The sequence below is a fragment of the Haliotis asinina genome, chromosome 10 (assembly GCF_037392515.1).
Source record: "Haliotis asinina isolate JCU_RB_2024 chromosome 10, JCU_Hal_asi_v2, whole genome shotgun sequence".
Classification (NCBI taxonomy): domain Eukaryota; kingdom Metazoa; phylum Mollusca; class Gastropoda; order Lepetellida; family Haliotidae; genus Haliotis; species Haliotis asinina.
The window spans coordinates 42,666,617-42,683,760 of record NC_090289.1 but is presented as its reverse complement, the minus strand read 5'-3'; the positions used below and the strand labels follow the sequence as shown (position 1 = coordinate 42,683,760).

The window sequence follows — 17,144 nt, the reverse complement described above, 5'->3', positions numbered from 1 at the left end:
GATACCGCACGACCACACCATGGGAAAGTGGTGACTGACTTCCTGCAACAAAACAACGTCAACAATATGCAATGGCCGCCCTATTCACCCGATCTAGCGCCGATTGAACACCTGTGGAACGTGTTGGGGCAACGTGTATGGGTCAATCATCCGGGACTCAAAAAACAACAATATTCGTTTTCATCCCATCATATGTGTTTTCTTCATCATAAAAACACTAGGTGTTCCTTGGATTATATTCAGTAGTATAAATACACTGTAACAAATAAACATATTTTAATCATTTATTTTAAAGCCTATTATTCTTAGCTTTAAGGGTAGCCTACTAAAGAAAGTAAAACATACAGAATTATGCTGATACATAATGCTTGGCTCAAACTGTTACACTTCACGATGAGCACAACATTCAATAACTTCAATTGAGTGAGTATTGTTTTAAGTTTTATTCCAGTTGAAGACACCAGAACACATGATACAATGTAGGGAATCAAACCCAGACTTTCAATGTAACAGGTGAACACTTCAGCCACAAGTTACACCACTATCTTTCCACAAGAGATTTCCATGGTAGCTTACCTTTGAAATACACTCATAACAGTACCAGTCTCCATCTGGTATGTTCTCCATCTTCGGCTGGAACAAAAGTAGAAAGTATCTGAAGAATGGCTTCAAAATTAGGATTGCATCCTGATACAATTCCAATTTGGTACTGTTTCATAAAAACAGCACACAGGCAGGCGCTGCATTTGTTTTTACAAACATCACAAATACATCACAAGATCCAAATGTATAACGTTCTTTAACTGAAAACTGTAACAAAAGCAACAGTATTCTAAAAGTGTTCCCCCACTTCCATTTGTCTATCGTCCATTTTATGACTGCTTCTTCTACTTTGTTGACTGAGTGAGTTTAGTTTGACGCTGTCTTTAGTAATATTCCAGCAATATCAAGGTAAGTTTGTGGCACTAAGAAATATTTCAGCTGAATGATGACTGCACATAAACAATAATCTGTGGATCACACTATCCAGTGATTTAATACTGAGAAAAAAAAACAAACAAAAAAAACACAAGGATAAAATGTACTCAGCCAGATTGTTGATTCTTAACACCCAATCACCAAAGTTGCCTCTTACAAACACACATATATACATACTGAGGTTATGTTCTAAATCAGACACAAAAGGGACACTGCTTTTAAAAATGCATACAGCTTCAATAACTTATATTTTCCCTCCATTTTTGTCATTAAACCAATCAAAAACGTGATCTTATAAACTACTTTCCTCAAAATTGCAGCTGCAATACAGACAGGAACATAAACCTTCATACTAAAATCAAACCCAGATCTTCAGTGCAGTAAGCAAACACTCAACCCACTAGGCTAACCACTGTCCCTAAGTTCAAAAAGAGTGGTCTCCCTTTACCTTGAAACAGTAAGTATGGTAGCCCTTATCACATCCGTCACACAGAAGCAGTTCAGCTTCGTTGTCATCTTTCCGGCATATCTGACAGATCTGAAACAATATTAATACTCTCACCATCTGTTTCCAATAAAAATATATTTGTCAGACTCACTGAAATGTTGCACAAAACATAACATAAGTCATTAGCAAAAACATCACATTACAGTGATTACAACAAATGATTAACTCCACTCACTACTTTCATAATGGACTTCTCCCAAGATATGGAGTTGTTGAGCTGTAGCAGACACAACATTAGTTGTGCACATGAGGTGGTTGAGGCCACCGCCTTCCGCCAGAGGATCAGACCAGGCGGAATGTTTTCCTCCACATTGGTTGGTTCCTGGTCATCGTCCTCCTGGTCCCCTGCATGTCCTTCAGTGGAAGTGGACATGTTGGCTAAGTTGGCTGGTAGGCTGCTAAAGGAAAAAGGCATACATAGAAACAGGCATATTACATGTCTTTAACTACACAGCTCTCAAGTTCCTAATGACTAACACTTGTTTTTATGGGTAAACAATTTGTTTCTCAACTAAGATAAAATATTACGGACCTATCTTTTTTCATCTTTTCCACAGAACATATTGGATTAGTTACAGATCCTTTTATCAGGTGAACCGCCAGCAGATGCTGTGACAGTGATCCTATCATGCTCATGATACCATAACCCAAAACGTTGTACATGTGTGGAAAAGATTAAAGAACTTTAATCCATAAAATATGTTGATCATCTTAAAGAAATGTCAGGTTTACACGGAAAAAGGCAAAATCAGAACCCACAACCCGACTGACAAAAATATCCATCCAAAACTACATTTGGTGTTCAAAATATTTCTGATGTGGTGCTAATCTGACAGAGGCAACAATTCAGATGTTCAGCAAAGGTATGTTTAAATGATGGGAAACCTAAGAATCATTATTATTTTTTATGTATTAACACAGTATGATCAGTATGTTCACAAGCTTCAATAATTTGACTGTGGTCCAGATTGAAGAGTGAAAATAAAAGTAAGCAAGAGCATGAAGACTGTGACTTTGTCTCCCGAGAATGTTCATATTATACATTGCACGACGTCGATGCACGAACAACAACACCAACACAACACTGAATTTGACATCCATAAGCTTTAAAAGACAGAATATATTTTGTCTGCAACTGTTTTTCACAATTATTACTAGTTTTGATAAAGCTTACACTCATCAACAAATCCTATATTGGAATTTGAAGTGTTGACACTGTAATAATCAGAATGGCTATCTCCAACCCTTGTATCTATACAGATGTTGTTGGGTTTAAGCCATGTTAAGTTAACAGAATTAAAATTAGCATGATTTCTTGCCATCATGAAACTTACATTACTGTCAGTTCAAATCAGGTGTACAATCGTTCAAGGATTTATCGAGAATGTTTAACTAAGTGCCTGTGACAGATAAATTTGTGAAAAAAAAATTATTTCCAAATTGTTTCAAAGGGTTTATTCGTTAATTTGGTTACGTTTACCATGCAATAACAGAAAGACTTATCAAAGCAAATTTTGGATTATCATTTTCATTTTAATAATTAATGACACCTACCACTGACACCTGGTAGAATATTGGTACCAGAGACTTCAATGTTAAACGACACTTGTGCTGATCCGAAGATTATACAGTTGTGCTGATACGATTATTATACAGTTGTGCTGATCCGATTATTATACGATTATTATACAGTTGTGCTGATATGATTATTATACAGTTGTGCTGATCCAACAATTATACAGTTGTGCTGATATGATTATTATACAGTTGTGCTGATATGATTATTATACAGTTGTGCTGATCCAACAATTATACAGTTGTGCTGATATGATTATTATACAGTTGTGCTGATCCAACTATTATACAGTTGTGCAGATATGATTATTATACAGTTGTGCAGATATGATTATTATACAGTTGTGCTGATACAATTATTATACAGGTATGTAGCTACAGGAATGTGTTACATTCTGGATGAAAGTTCCCTACCTTACGGAGACAACACTGGACACACAGATATATATCAGTCAAACTACCTGTACTTATTGGTGGTTCCGACCCACCTCACGTTCCTCTTGATAAGCGGGGGTTTGAGGTAGCGTCTCTCCACATTTGTCTCCAGCTTCAGCAGCCTCTCTCTGGCCACATCGAGTGGGAAGCGCTGGTGTTCCTTCAAATCGGTTACAGTGCGACATACCAGCTCCAAACTGGGGTCCTCTGTTGCCTTTGCTGGGAGTTTCCAGCCCTGTAATATACAGGCAGGTTTTCTCATAGAACAATGTTGCATAGAACATAGTGAGTGAGTTTGGTTTCACGCCGCTCTTAGGAATATTCCAGCAATATTACAGCAGGGACACCAGAAATGGGTTTTGTGGGGAATCAAATCCAGGTCTTCAGCTTGACAAGTGAATACTTTAACCACTAGGCAACCCCCATGTGCAGTAAGTGAGTGAATTAAAGCCGGTTCACAATATATACCATGAAAGGTAAATTAATGAATGTCAACTCTATTTCAAGGATTACAACATTTCAGGCTGGGCAAGATTAATTGACCACAAAGATTAGTTGCTTTTGTTGATGTTCCTGTTTAAGGCAAAGGTGTCTGAGGGTGACTGGTCCAATCAAACCTGGTACGATTACAGTCACAAAACTATGAGACCAAGTGAGTCTGCAATATTCCAGCCATCTCACATCGACTTTAAACCGTCAAGTCTGAACCAAGCAATCCAGTGAGTGAAAGCATGAGCAAGTATTAATCATATCAAGGCATGATGTCCTGCAAGCAGCACAAAGCCTGTACACTTGATACATTCAAGTAAGCGAGTGTGGTTTATGTCGCTTCAAGCAATACCATGGAAGGGTACATCACAACTGAACTTCAATAATTGTGCCCATGCTGGCAACTGAGTCTGGGCCAGTGGCATGACAGGTGCATGAATGAACCACTGTGCTATCACAAGTATACTGAACAGCAACAGAAATGCAATTTTTAGAAATAAAATGAAATCTCATAAAGACAAGTGTTTATATTTATGTCTTCTATCTAAAACCTTGATAAAAAGCAAGAGTTGCATGGGTCTTTTTAGCTGTTTAGTATACATGCCAGTTTCCCTTATGACAAGTTGGAGACAATATCACAACTGCCATGCATGTCAAACATTTGAAATAAAACAAAAAAAGAGATATTGAGTTAGTGGTGTACGCACATTCCTGACACTGACCTTGACCTGGAGACTGGCCTGGAAGATGCGCTCTTCAAGAGCTTCCACCTCCTCCAAGACGCCCATCTCAACCTCCAGGTTCGCCTCATGAAGCCAGTGATCTGGGTCATCCGGGCGGGGCACCTCTATCTTCTTCAGACGAGCTGCCTCAGCCTCCTTGTGGGCTTTGCTCTTTCCCGGACTATTGCACTCCTTCTTTACATCAAACTTCATTACTACAAAACACAGTAAGAAGAAAAACAGGTTTTAACATTTCACTTTTTGACATTCTGTACAGTACATCATTTCATATGATAGTGTCTCTTCTGAATATCGGCACTTGTATCAGACAAAATGGCCAGCAGATCCTGGTAAGTCCAAGGGATACAACTCTGTAAAGAGATTGCTAAAGCTTAAACCACTGAAACCAATGTGTGGCATCCTCAAATAGCTAGGGAATGTGAGTAAGCATGTAAGCATTAGATGGGGTGGAACATATTCACATCACGCCACTTCTAGGGCATGGATGTGTACTTATATGACTGTATGAAACAGACTGATATACAGACAGAATTACACAGCGCTAGTATCTGGTTTGCTAATAAAGTACACAAAAGTTCTGAAGAATACTTTGGGACAACGAATATAGCACTCAGTTTCATACAACTCTCCTGTCAAAACCTTTCCCATAAAAATCAGACTAACACCTGTCCGATCAGTGCTTGTTTTATCCTAAACTGGTGAGAAGGATAACAACAAATCATGACTTCTGCTATGGTGCATGAGGATCAAACAGCCACTAACCCAGGCTCCTGATTTCATACCAGTAGTAAAGTGTAATTTTTTCATTTAAAAATGTGCCAAATGGATTTCTGCTTAGCGACTTGTGTTACCCTAGGGTATCTGGTGAGTCGAACCATACCTTTGTCATTTCCCTTGCCACAACAGGAGCAGGCATACTCCAGGTACTTCTGCAGGTTCTTCATGAGATTCTTCTCCCTGATGCCACGTGAATGGAGGCACTTGAGGATGTCCTTCACATTTTCCTCATCCATGAGACGCCACCAGTTTAGCTGCTTGTCTGTAACACCACCATCATCATCAACACACATCACAACATCATCAACACACATCACAACATCAGTGGAGTCTGACAACCTCATTTCTGTCACAGTCTCCACAGAATAAAGTCTTCATCAGAACATATAAAATCAAAGGCACCACAGTTATAGCAATGACGAAATGTCCAGAAAATCCTCATGGGCTTACATACTGCACCTATATAGGGAATTGAACCAAGGCATTTGTCATGACAAACAAGCACTTTTACCACAGGGCTACCCCATAATCTAGATCATGATGACCCAACCCCAATATAACCAAAACACAAAATGTCACATGAGACAGTAATTTCCACAGGCATACTTACCATCTGGAATAGGCAGAGGCTCAATCTTCACAGGTTTGAGCATCTCCATGGTGACACTTCCAGTGCAGCTCGAGCTGGTGGGAGTATCACAAGGTGGGGGCGGCACTTTGAAGGACGACAAATTCGCCAAAGATGTGTCTGAATTTGACAACAGACTGGAGTCCAATGTACTATTCTGTAACTGTCCCATTTGGAATGAGCCAAACCCTGGGCTTGATGGAGGGAATGGCAGTAGTGGGAAAAATGATAAGGATGTGTTTGATACAACTGATGGCGAATTGCTCGAGTGGGGTGTGCGTGTTAATGACTGCTCATCGCAAGGCATTCTGGGTAATATACTGAACCATGGCTTTTGTTCAAGGATGTCAGTATAACTGTTCATGTGATGATCCTTGATCAGAGGTGATGGGGGAAAAATATTTGGAGGGAGAAAATGATTATTAGATGTATTATTTGTGGTACTGTCCGTCTCTTTCTTGAGCAACGAATCGATGCTTGTGAAATTATGCTTGGTCTCGGTTTTATGAGAAGGGGAGGATGGACAAGGGGAGGTAATCGGTGTACTACTGACCAGTGACGTGGAATGCGAAGATATTGGCGATGGTATCGTCAGTGCTGTGTGAACATTATTCACAACCTCCTTTGGAGAGTTTTTCAGAGAGTCTCTTTTTGGTATTTTCAAGATGTCACTAAGTTTTGTAATGTCTGCCTTTTGGAGGAACAAATTTGTATCAATTTTACAGTTACTCTTTTCTTTCTTTTCCTCATTTTCTCCATTTTCCTTCACAACCTTTGACAACTCCTCCACTATTAAACTTTCATGTTTCACTGAGTCCTTTTCCAATTCCAATTTCAATGAATCACATTCACCATTAACAACTTTCTCTTCATTCTCAATCACAGTGCTCACATCTTTCTCATGTACCACCTCTTCCTTTTCGTCTTTCACTTGTTCATCCTTTACTTCATCAGTCTCCATCTTTTCTTCTTTCACACGTGCCTCTTTCTTAACATTTGCTTCATTTTTAACGTCTGCTTCCTTCTTGACGTCTGCTTCTACTTTCATATCTGCCTTCTTCTTTAATCCAACAAACTCGGGGTTATCATCATAAATCTCCTTCGAAGATTCCAATCCCTCAAGGTATAGGCCACCAGCATAAGGCAATATCCAGAATCGACGCTTGTATCTGTCCTGGCCAAGCGTCAATCCCCGCAATTTGTGAGAGGCATCAAAAACCTTGTTCCTGTACAGTCCATGTTGCTGAAAGTCAAAAATAGAGAATAACAATTCTTTCTCGCATTTCCAGGATGGTGTTAGCATAGCTTACACTCACTGTCATTTCAAGAAAGAAAATTAGGAGAGGAAATGTTCGGATGATGCTGTGTTCTGATATCATGAACAATGAATCTCCCTGGCTTTCATTAGCTTTGAGAATCTTACCAATATCTGGAAATATATTCCTATATTATGCTTTCATCCACAGTTACCTTTGTAAGCTTTTCAATCTTCTTTTCACATTCCTCAATAGTGATCCCATCTTCTTCCTGAAATTGAAAATTCAGTTCCATGAAACAAGCAGAACTCTTCACTTACATATCACTCACAAGAAGTTAAAAAAAACCCAAGAATGTTATCCTATGGCTGTAATGACATGACATAGCAGACCTATGGCAGTGAAATGAAACAAGTAGTGTCCTACCAGGCCAGACACATTAGTCACCTAAGAATATCATGTAATTCCCTAAAATACAACAATTCAATATCACTTCATCAAAGATTCATTATAATCCTATGAAAAAAACAATAGCATCAGTGTTCATGGATGTTTTGTAAGAGGGTGTGCAGAAATACAATTATAAACATGTAGTCCAGATCATATGTGCATGAAAGTTTCATTACGAACCTTAATCATTTCAAAATTTCATTATTTTCATATGTTGCTGTCTAATGTTCTCTTTAAAATTAAGTATTTCAGAATCTATGCATGGTTTCATTATTTTGTTTACATGAAAAACACAGGTTTCTGTGATAATGCCAACACTGAGCATATCTTAAATGGCTTTAGTAGTATCTTGTGCCTCATTCAACAATCAGCTTTTTATCAAGCGGGTAGTTTTGAAACATTGAAATTTGTTCACTTTTAACATATAAAAAAAACACACAAAAACTCACAAACTCCAAGTTAACCATGGAAGAAATAACATCAGAAGTTGTCCTCAACCAAATCTATGTACAACTGTGTTCTTACCTCCTCCGACACAGCACCTGTGGCGTTGGTAGTATTTGTGGTATCGCTGTCATTACCACTGTCATCGTCCTTGTCCTCATCATCTTTGTCCTCATCGTCATCCTTGTCCTCCTCATCGTCACTTCCTTGTTTGCTGGCTGACATGTTTGTGCTGTCCTCCTCCACATTAGGCTGGTTGGATGATCCGTCAAGGGGCTTCCCCGCTTTCCGACACTTCTTGGCTTGAATCATTCTCAATCTAAGCAAGAAAAATCAATATGTATCAATAGATATCAATAAATATAAATACTTCAAAGGACGTCAAGCTGACAATATATTAAAAATCATAATCATACCATATCTGAAAAGTCACCGGTTCTTTTTTTTAAGATGTATTGGGCAGTAGCATATTAAGAAGGTAAATATCACTGCATGACAGTGTGAAGAGCAATGTGATCAAAGGGAGATAATAATAAGGGAGATAATTTCCTGATAAAGAATTGCTTGTTATAGCTTTGAAACCTTTGTCAGCAAGACAGATGAGGTTTGCTTATAAGTAAGAAATTGTTCTTTCCTTCTCAAGCACTGATGAATAATTCAAACATTTTGAAACATTTAGAAAGACCTACTGTCTCAGCTTTCCTTCAACCAGCCATTTGTCCCTGCGGAGCGTGTTGATTGTCTCTATGTTCTTGTCCACTTCGCCGGAGATCACGCGACTACCTAGCAACTCATTGCATATAAAGGCCAGGATGGCTGCCTTCTTGGTGGGATTGAGGGCTTCAAGGGGTTGTGTTTCAAGCCAGTCACTCATCTGAACAAACAGATAATTCTTCACAAATGCTGCGTATGCATGTGAGATTTCATACACCTTGACTGAAATAGTCTCAAACCATCCATATGAGTCTCTGTACAGTGGTTGCATCACCGTATTTAAATTATTCAAATTTATTCAAGTTGACAATTACAGAATTTCTGTGTTCCAAATTAGTCATTCAATCTTTGCTTCAAGGCTCACAACTGTTTTTTTCTCACAAAAGGCTTTGAACATTTTTTTAGGCTCTCACCAAAATGTTTAAAAAAAACCCCAACAAAACCTGCATGGCCACTGAGCAACATACTTTGTTAAAGTCAGGGAAAAAAATTACCTTTCCATATATTTCAGAACAGATTACTGTTTTTTATCAAGATGTAAAGTAAAATGAAAGAATCAAGCAGCATGGCTAATAGCATAAGTAAGTTGGTTGGCTGTGTTGTATGTTTTCATCCTGACTGGAGATAGGCTGCAGTATAGATCCATCAGTGTAGTCACAGTGTTCACCTACCTCAGTCTTCTTGCCGTTACGGGCTATTATGAATATTCGGAGGATCTCGGTGAGGGTTGAGTCTGTAAGCTCAATGTCTGTAATCTTCTGGTTGAGCTTCGTCACAGCCTGAGATTATCAAAAGCAAGTTTATTTCTTGAAGACATAAATATATCAAAACATATGGGAATTTTGTATTTCAAATTGAGGTCTCTGTTGCAGACTGGGACTGAGTGGCTCTTAACTTGTCTCTTTATATTATCCTGTCACACTGCATCTTTCCCCAATAAGATATTGAGCTGGGCTCACCATGAACTTCAACAGCATTGAAATTACATCATGACTAAGTATTATCAGGGCATTCAGACTGATGACCAGCAGATCCTGTCATGGCCAAGGGGAACAACTGTGCAAATAACAAAACCCTTCAGAATGCACCATATGCACTGAGAACAATCTGATACCAGGCCACTGACCTCTTTGGGGTTTGGAACACCAGGGTCATCCAATCCAAATCGGACAAGATGCGACATTAGGCACAGAAACTCCTCCATGTCCTCATCATTATCATTCATCAGTGCGTTCTGGAGGATCTTCATCGTAGGGATGGAATCTTTGTCTGCAACAAGGTCAAAATATACATTCTGTGCAACTTTATTCGGCTAGGTAACACTTGAGCATGTGTGCGGTTGTCGTTCAACATCGCTCAGCAACACTGCAGATTTCTGACAAAAACTTTTCACTGGTCGAGTCCGCACTAAACAACCTTTGACTGATATTTGGAGTAACCGGTATGATTTAACACATACCAACCAAATCAGCTTCAAACACATCAGATTGTCTCCAAGGAAGACAATGTATCGCTGAGCTCTCAATCAAACAATGTCAAATGAAAGCATGATTTCTAACATATTATGCCTGATGAAACATATGGACGGACCAGACAGATTTTAAATGTCAGTTTGAAAGGAACCTTTCAATCAGGGGAAAACAGGCAAGCTTACAAAGGTATCTATGCCAACATTCAGATAAAAGAGTCCAACTCACCCAGTCCAAGAGCATCCCCAAAGTTATGCATGAACTCTATCGCCATCAGACAGTCAGCAAAGGGAGCTCCTGCCAGACGCACACCATGGATTCTGGGAAATTCTGGGAACTCCTTGAAAGTATTGATTACAAAATCAGAATACACTCCATCAGCTAATTTTACATGTTAACACAAAATCCACCATTCAGTGTTCAGCACAAGATCACAAGATTTCAGTACAAAACCATTCAGTGTATATTCAGCTTAAATCAACCAAATGATTGATTACTTTACATTTCTTGTGGATATTATAGTTTCGTTGGGTAGTGTCTACAATGTCTGCCAGTAACATATTTTATCTTGCATGCATCAATATCTGCCACTAGACAAACCAATCAATCCAGATTGTTGCCCTTATGACAACTCACATCAGTGCTCATGTTACAGAATGATAGAAGTGAGTGAAGAAATCTAATTTATGCTATAGTCAGCAATGCTGTGACAATCTGTAAACAGTCTGTTTCAGGCAAACTGCTTTTAGACAGCAGAAGTCAATCAGCTTGGGGTCATGGTACAGTATGGAATGGTATGGTACGCATTGCGGTACAAGGCCTTTGGTTTGGTCCGTTTTGATACGGTATATGAGACATGATCAAATTGCAGAAAATTGACAACAAGAGCCAAACTAAACCTTAAATAATAACATTGAAAAACCTGAGCATAATCCTTGTTATTTTGAAAGAACAAAACTGTCATTATATAAATGATGTGATATGGATTAAATAGATTAACACCACACAAAAGAATTTGATAGCAAATGGTAAGTGATCCTTCACACAATCATCGGTAGTATGCAATACGGTTCATAACAGCATGCATTCCATATATCGTGCAAGATCACTCAGTTTAACGACAGTTTTGCCAAATGATCACATATCTATAAATAAAACCTAATTTCAGGTCAAGTCGTTACATTCATAGCTGACCAGTTGTTGAAATATATCAAGGTGTAATATAATGTGTATCAAGTATATCGTATTGTTATTTTAATATGAATGAATTGTTGTCGCTAATAATGTTTTTTAATTGATTGGGTTAAAAAATGACACTGATACAAGCTGCAAAATTAAACACTGATTACTCAGCATATCGAACTATAATTACATTTCCATAAGACTTACAACTCATTCAATCTTAATTCCAGTGAGCTTATCTGTTGAACATTAATTCAATAAAAAGTATGAAATCTCAGACATGTATTTGGAATAGTTGCAAATACTTATTTCAAGATTCTAAGATAGACTTACTGAGAACATACGAGAGGTAAGTTTGGTCATGTCTTCTTACAAAATATACCTCTCAATATAACATGTTCTCGGTAAATCCAGTGTTTATGTTCTACTTTATAAATATTCATAAAACATGTGCGGTTGTATGAAAATTAGGAAATTAGTTCATTTTATGTATGAGAAAACTTTTTGCATTTATTCTAAAGTCTAACGTATTCTACCAGTCAAATTAGAATAAAAACTGGGAGAATTTTATAACTACGATGCGTAACAATGCAGATGACATGTTTATATAATTTACAGAGTTACAGAAGGTATAACATATTTGGACAAATATTTATATTTTAAATAACTGAAAAAGGAAACCAGGTACTGATGTCTTGCCGATTTGTAGATCTAAGTAGACAACATTCAAAGCAGTTCCGCACTTACTTCCAGGAAAATGGCCGGTAATCTATGAATGAATAAACTTTGACAACATGCTTCAATTTCTAGACATTTTAGGTGTAAAGAGGATTTTGAAATGACGTTATGACAGCAGAAAATACTGAATTTTTCAATCTATTACGGTATACCGAACCAAAGGCTAAATACCACAGTTCTACTAACACCGCAGTATACCATTTCACCCCAACCATGAACACATACTGAACACATAAACCAGCATCCAATGAAAGAGAGAAATTGACAACAATGGCTGACCCTTGTGTCACGGAGCTCCATGTCTTCACAAGGTCGCTTCATCTCCCGTGCCATTTCAAGCTCCATCCGACGCTGTTCCTGGAACACCACGGAACACACAGATTAGATAATGTTCACAAGCAATGAAATCATATGAAACACACTTGGAAGAATACAGTCAAGCAAAGTTGTATCAAACTTGAAACGGCAAACCAACATCCTCCTTGAGACAACCTTAAGTTTGACACTAACAGTGCTTGCATCTGCTGAAGTAATAGTGAGTTGGTGAATTTAGACTGAAACGGCAAACCAACATCCTCCTTGAGACAACCTTAAGTTTGACACTAACAGTGCTTGCATCTGCTGAAGTAATAGTGAGTTGGTGAATTTAGACTGAAACGGCAAACCAACATCCTCCTTGAGACAACCTTAAGTTTGACACTAACAGTGCTTGCATCTGCTGAAGTAATAGTGAGTTGGTGAATTTAGACTGAAACGGCAAACCAACATCCTCCTTGAGACAACCTTAAGTTTGACACTAACAGTGCTTGCATCTGCTGAAGTAATAGTGAGTTGGTGAATTTAGTTTTACGTCCCTTTCAGCAATATTCCAAACAGCAGAAATGAAGAAATCAGCTTCACACACAGTACCCTTGTGGGACAGCAAACGGGGGCTTCAGCTAACTAGCAAATGCTTTAACCAAGAGGCGATACCACTGCCCCTAAAATAATACTCACTTCAGCCTTGTTACCGTCATTCGCTCTGAAATCGTCAAATACTCATTTGCTTCTGAATTCCCACATAATGTTGTCATAGTAATCAAGAAAAGCTCACCAGTTTTCTCTCTCTGAATATACGTTTTTCTTGTAAGCGTTCCACTTTGACTCTCTCCTTCTCCTGGAAATAATAGATGAGTTATCAAGACTAGGCAGATAGCAACTACAGTTTAAATCAGTCTCAAAGAGTGAGTGAGAGAGAGAAAGAGTGATGTTTTTATGTCACTTGGAGGAGCAGATTAACATCTCACCTCTTGTTTTTTTCGAGCCTCAAGAGCCTTGACAAGCAGCAAGTGCTGGCGCCGTCTCTCACGTTCCTGCAAGCCATAATATCACATAATACAATTCAAAGATGGAATAAATATTTAACAATGAAGAACAAAAATATCTTACATTTGTAAAAATCTTTTCATCCATGTTATTTTGTAAATTTAAAAACAAAAGAAAACTCAGTGCATATACAGAGATAGATGAAGTTAGGTTGAATTCTGTTATGTGCTGTTCAAAACATTTGTTCAGTTATATGAGAGCCTGTCAACTTACTGTGTTACTACAGTCCAACTTGTGCATTTCTTAGTGAGTTAGCAGTATTCCTGCGATATTGTGATGGGGCACACCAGAAATGGGCTTCACATATTGAACCCATGTGAGAAATCGAACCTGGGCTTGATGAGGGAACACTTTAAACCAGATATGGGCTTCACACATTGTACCCAAGTGGGGAATCAAACCCAGGTCTTTGGTGTGACGAGCAGATGCTTTAACCACTAGCCTATACCACCGTCAATAGTATTCACGAACATCTTTGGGGATATTTTTCTCAGACCCTGCACATTACTTCATAACAATATTCATGCTCATGTACTTTTTATGTTCTGTGCATATAGACTAAAATACCTTACCGAAAATATATTGCATAGGAAGCACATAAGAGAGTATTAGAAAAAACAAAATGTAATAAATAACAGTTATTTGAACATAATGTATAAAATCAACTTAGAAAAGAAGTGCAAAATCAATTTCAGCAGATGATTCCAGTATGAAATAATCACATTTGTTTTGCAAAGGGAATTTAGCTAAAAGTTCATTTAACAAATTGTTGTAAACATTGGGTGAATCATCGGGTCCTTTCTCCTACTTGGAATCATATGCTGATTAAAGGCCACTGTTGCTGCAGTTAACATAGCCCCTTCTTTCTTCATCATTCACATCAACTGTTTCTCTATCCATTGTCACAAAACATACTATAAATCAACCACAGACGTATGTTTTAAAAGTGTGCTCAAGTACTGGATTTATAACCACAACTGAGCTACAATCATTTTGAGGAATGGATGGCTGAAGATGTCGTACGCTCATTGAGACAGTAAGATTCCTACATGTATTACTACTGAACACAAGTATATACTCATGAAGATCTGGGTTGGAATTGGTCGACATTGTTGTGAGAGGCAACTAATGGGATCATCTCACTGACATGGTTGGCCCACGTCATTATGTTCCTATTGAATATATGGATGCTCATGCTGTTGACCACTTGACTGAATTTGATTATATACAAACCACCACAATACGGCAGGAATATTGCTGAGTGCAGTGATAAACAACTAACACAGTTGATGGAGGCTTCTCTATCCTAATCATCTAATGGTTGAGCTGTAACAAATATTATCCTTTGGGGGTTTTTTTGCATGTGATTCATTCTGTCCACATTCAATGAGCTGAAGATATGTACTTGGAGGTAAGTTATTAAAGTGTATAATAAGGTACAATGTTTTTGAAAGGAAGATTTATATTATCGTAATAAGACAAATATGAAGTTAAAAGTGCATTACAAATCCTTTTTTGCGCATCATTCCTTAGAGATGACTCCCTACATGAGCGACTTGGGTTTCATGCTGCTTTTCGTAATATTTCAGCAATATCACGGCAGGGGACAACAGAAACGGGCTTAACACATGGTATCCATGTTGAGAATCAAACCCTAGTCTTTGGCCTGATGAGCAAACACTTTAACCACTAGGCTACCCCAAGGCCCCCCTTACAAGACTGCTGATTGTGAACATTGAAAAATATGGGATCCGCAAGTGCAGCAATGTATAACCAGTGATGTGAGGAGGTGGACGTACGATGCTGAGATTCTTCATTACCTGCTCCCTGATCATGACGGCTTGTTGTCGCTTCATCTCTCTCTCCTTGAAACATCATCATCACCACCATCATCATCATCATCATCATCATCATCATCATCATCATCATCATCATCAAGTGTAACATGTCTAATATCCATCTATTCTAATAAACTTCAAGAAGATTCTGATAGACAATTTCTGTTTAGATCACCATCAGAAAGAACTGTTGTAATATACTTCAGGAAGATTCTGATGGAAAATTTCTCTTTACATCACCATCAGAAACAATGTGTTTCTTAAAATCAACACAAGTTAAAGTTATATATATTTCATCACAAACTACTGCCATAGTGATCTTTCAGAACACATGAGCTTGTATGAAGATTGATTTATTTTGTATAAATGTCTCTTTGGCAGATTCATATCATTAATACACAATAACCATGCCAAAAATTAGCAAATTAGAATTTGGACAAATAATCCTAACAATTGATATTGGCCTAACTGAGATCTTGACTGAAACTAACCAATCAAATGCCACATGCAGCAGATACTGACCAATGAGAGCAGCTTGACAAGAACACAAGACAGATAAGCAGGAGAAGTCACAAAGCTTAGAGCCCAAGACACAATTTAGAAATCACTGGTCAAAGCAGAATTAAAACTAAATACCTACAAGCACAACTGTTCGGTCAAAACAATACCTTGCTGAAATACATAAGGGGTGTGCTGAAAGTTACCTTTGCTTAAGGGAGACAACTCTTTAACAAAGGGAGATTATTCTTTCAAGACGTATTTACAACTGAATATTACTTAACGTTACCAAACTGTAGAACAACTGTTGCACCTAAATGTGATAGTTCAGTGAACAAAGGGAAATAACTCTTTCTGGCACTCAGAAATTTACAAGTTAAATATACACTATGCTACGAAGACATATTTATATTACTATTGGTGTCAATCTGTGAATAAAATTTTACTACTGAACCTAAATGTACAGCTGACAAGGTGATGATAACCCTTTCTGTGGGTACAAATAGTTATGAGTTGACCTTTAATCCAAACTACTGCTAAAGCATACTGAAGTATTCACTGTTGTCAAAAGGTGAATCACAGAAACAGTCTGACACAACAACCACAGTCCATGGCAGCAATTTGTCTCCATGCTATGGGTTCAATTCTATATTAAAAGCATTTTAGTAGTGATATTAGGGTTTAGATATGGACTGTTAAAAATGCAAGAGTAATATGTGATTGTGTAAAGAAGTTACAGCTAATATTTGCTCACTGGAGTCACAAAACATGATGCAAAAATCTTTCAGACTTCATAACACAAACATATTTCTTTGATTTTCTTATTCAAATGTTTAGTTTAGCATTTCATGTCCAATATGTACATTATCTAATACTGCTGACCACTTTACAAAGTGGTAACCATGGATACCCAACCAAACCTCATGCCATTCAATTTTTTCACATAACCGTTAGCCACACAAGTCAGCATACAAATAGTGATTTGATAGAACAACATAATCAGTATGATAAAAAAATTATGCTCCTGACAATTCTAAAGCAATATGACAACTTTAGA

At 37.9% G+C, this 17,144-nt stretch overlaps 1 protein-coding gene across 28 annotated transcripts in view; it reads right to left on the bottom strand.

The window, feature by feature from the left end:
• Nucleotides 1-17,144, bottom strand: part of LOC137298960 (bromodomain adjacent to zinc finger domain protein 2B-like) — a 99,626-nt gene that overhangs the window by 5,548 nt on the left and 76,934 nt on the right. For 13 of the 28 annotated variants that reach the window (XM_067831379.1, XM_067831380.1, XM_067831383.1 and 10 more), the window contains 17 exons: nt 15,551-15,616; nt 13,673-13,738; nt 13,480-13,542; nt 12,666-12,743; nt 10,695-10,806; nt 10,124-10,266; nt 9,669-9,776; nt 8,973-9,157; nt 8,365-8,602; nt 7,604-7,660; nt 6,116-7,376; nt 5,609-5,767; nt 4,693-4,922; nt 3,523-3,731; nt 1,662-1,884; nt 1,427-1,516; nt 577-633 (listed from right to left, as the gene is read on the bottom strand). In XM_067831379.1, the coding sequence (XP_067687480.1) occupies nt 577-633; nt 1,427-1,516; nt 1,662-1,884; nt 3,523-3,731; nt 4,693-4,922; nt 5,609-5,767; nt 6,116-7,376; nt 7,604-7,660; nt 8,365-8,602; nt 8,973-9,157; nt 9,669-9,776; nt 10,124-10,266; nt 10,695-10,806; nt 12,666-12,743; nt 13,480-13,542; nt 13,673-13,738; nt 15,551-15,616 (3,345 nt within the window). The remainder of the gene's footprint in view (nt 1-576; nt 634-1,426; nt 1,517-1,661; nt 1,885-3,522; nt 3,732-4,692; nt 4,923-5,608; nt 5,768-6,115; nt 7,377-7,603; nt 7,661-8,364; nt 8,603-8,972; nt 9,158-9,668; nt 9,777-10,123; nt 10,267-10,694; nt 10,807-12,665; nt 12,744-13,479; nt 13,543-13,672; nt 13,739-15,550; nt 15,617-17,144) is intronic. The other 15 variants (XM_067831388.1, XM_067831382.1, XM_067831387.1 and 12 more) reach the window with 9 other exon arrangements.